This window comes from Teleopsis dalmanni, unplaced genomic scaffold (genome assembly GCF_002237135.1).
Source record: "Teleopsis dalmanni isolate 2A unplaced genomic scaffold, ASM223713v2 unscaffolded_contig_4468, whole genome shotgun sequence".
In the NCBI taxonomy this organism is placed as follows: Eukaryota; Metazoa; Arthropoda; class Insecta; order Diptera; family Diopsidae; genus Teleopsis; species Teleopsis dalmanni.
This window is the reverse complement of record NW_024035850.1, coordinates 1-2,311: the sequence shown is the minus strand read 5'-3', so window position 1 is coordinate 2,311 and position 2,311 is coordinate 1. Positions and strand designations below refer to the sequence as shown.

Below are 2,311 nucleotides of genomic sequence, written 5' to 3'. Positions count from 1 at the left end.
GAGACTTCACGGTCAAATACTCAAATGGGAAGAAAAAGGTTGCCAACAAGAGTACAATTTATCAATGTATCACTGTAGCTTCTCGAAAATTCCTATGCACCAACCACCAGATGGGGAAATAAGATTCCGTGCATCCGTCCCGAAAACCAGTTGTGTGCGTGGAAACATACGTGATTTACGCACTTTGGAGAGTCACCATTTCAGCATGTGATTGAAGAAGGAAGTGTTGTGTCGGAAGGATTGTCTATTATTGAATGTCTACACAAATAATGTAAGTTATTTTTACAGGTTTCACGTAAGTAAGAATTGCAATCAATGCAACAAAAAACTTGTACAGCATGTAAAGCACGATTGTCACGTCTTTCTACTATAGATAGACAAAATAAATTTTTTTATAATTTATGTAAAATAAAATACAACATATCAATTTTTTGCAATTCTCTTTTTTATAGATTAAACCAAGTAAACCACGTCCAGTTATGGTTTGGATATACGGTGGAGGCTTTAGATTGGGTGAAGCCTCACGTGATTGGTATGCACCTGATTATTTTATGAAAAAAGATGTCGTGCTGGTAACGGTTCAATATCGTTTGGGTGCTTTAGGTAAGAGAGTTGTTCTTATAATGCAGATTAGATAAACTTTAACTAATAAAACTTTTGACGTTAATTGACATTTTCAAATTATTTACTGGCCAATTAATGGTCACAATTATTTCTCTTCTTCATTGCTTCTTTTCTACTTTTTTTTCTCTATTCTTCCTTCCTTCTTTCTTCCTCCTTTCCCTCCTTTCTTTTTTTTATACTTTCCTTTCTTCGTCTTCCTTCCTCCTTTCTCTTCTCCTTTCTTCCGTCCTTTCTTAGTGGTGATTAGATTAGATTTCTTTGTAAGGCTTTTGATTTTCAAAATCAACATATTTAGTCCATTTACTCCTTTACGGTTAGAATTCCTTCGCTTCTTGATTTCTTTTTTTTTTCTTTCTTTGGGCTTTCATTGATTCTTTCCTTCTCATTTCTCCTTCTTTCTTCTTTTCTTCATTCTATTTACCCTTTCTAGCGTCTTTTCTTCATTTCTTCCTTCTTTTCTTCCTTCCTTTAAATCTTTCTTTCTTGTTTCCTTCCTTTTCCCTAATTCCTTCTTTTCATCCCTCCTTTCTTCCCTCCTTCTTCCTTCCCTTCTTCCTTCCCTTCTTCCTTCTCTTCTTTCTTCTCTCATTACTTCCCAAATATCTCAAATATTGTCTGCATATATATACAATTCCTTATTTCACAGGTTTCTTGAGTTTAACAGATCCAAACTTACACATACCTGGCAATGCTGGTTTGAAGGATCAAATTTTGGCACTGAAATGGATTAAACGAAATTGTTCGAGCTTTGGTGGCAATCCTGACTGCATAACAATATTTGGTGAAAGCGCTGGTGGCTGCTCAGTTGCTTTACTTATGTTAACCGAACAAACAAGAGGTCTCTTTCATCGTGCCATAGCTCAATCTGGTGTTGCAACAGTTAGTTGGGGTATTGGAAATACGGGCAAACGTGCATTTGCCTTAGCCAAAGCTGCGGGCTACACTGGAGATTTTAATGAGCCAAAAATTTTAAAATATTTGTTACAGTGTACCGCTGAAGAAATAACAAATGCACAACAGTACTGCCTAACTCCAGAAGATATGAATAGCATGGAAATGTTAGCATTCGGCCCATGCGTGGAGCCATATATGACGCAGCATACTGTACTTCTAAAGCCAACTGAAGAGTTATTCGCACAAACTTGGTCCAATTCCGTGCCACTTTTGCTTGGTTCCACTTCAAGTGAAGGACTCTTATTTAAGCCAAGTACGCAAAACCCTTTAAAGTGCGACCATACACGTAATAACAAATTTTATTTTACTCGATTTCAGTTTTAACAGGCATGCCAGAATTCGTAGAGCAAATATTGAAGAATTTCACATCTTTGCTCCCGCCAGGTACGTTCACACAACGTGATAGCCCTGAAGCGTTGGAAAAAGCCTCGAAATTGCGCGCCGCATACATCGAAGGCAACACCGCAAGCCTGGAGGTGTTTTACGATGTAAGTTAAACGTTAGGCACTGTGCTTAAAGTCAAACAGTCAGTTTAATATCAAGTGTGAATTTTTTATTATCACAGGTGATGGGTCACTTGTACTTTTGGCATCCGTTGCAAAAGACTATCAATTTGCGCCTACAGCATGCGAAAAAGGCGCCTACTTATTTGTATCGCTATGATTTCGACTCGGAAAAACTCATTTACCCGTTTCGCTATATGTGGCAAGGACGTGGTGTGCGTGGAGTGGCA

General features: G+C 37.9%; 1 protein-coding gene across 1 annotated transcript; it reads left to right on the top strand.

Moving 5' to 3' along the window:
- Positions 1-238: 238 nt before the first annotated feature.
- On the top strand, positions 239-2,305 carry LOC119665318 (esterase B1-like; the record flags this gene model as incomplete). The annotated part of the gene is made up of 5 exons (XM_038074580.1): positions 239-271; positions 453-603; positions 1,271-1,831; positions 1,897-2,066; positions 2,144-2,305. Coding segments are annotated over exons 2-5 (1,017 nt in total), but the record flags the coding sequence as incomplete, so codon positions are not given.
- Positions 2,306-2,311: the final 6 nt, after the last annotated feature.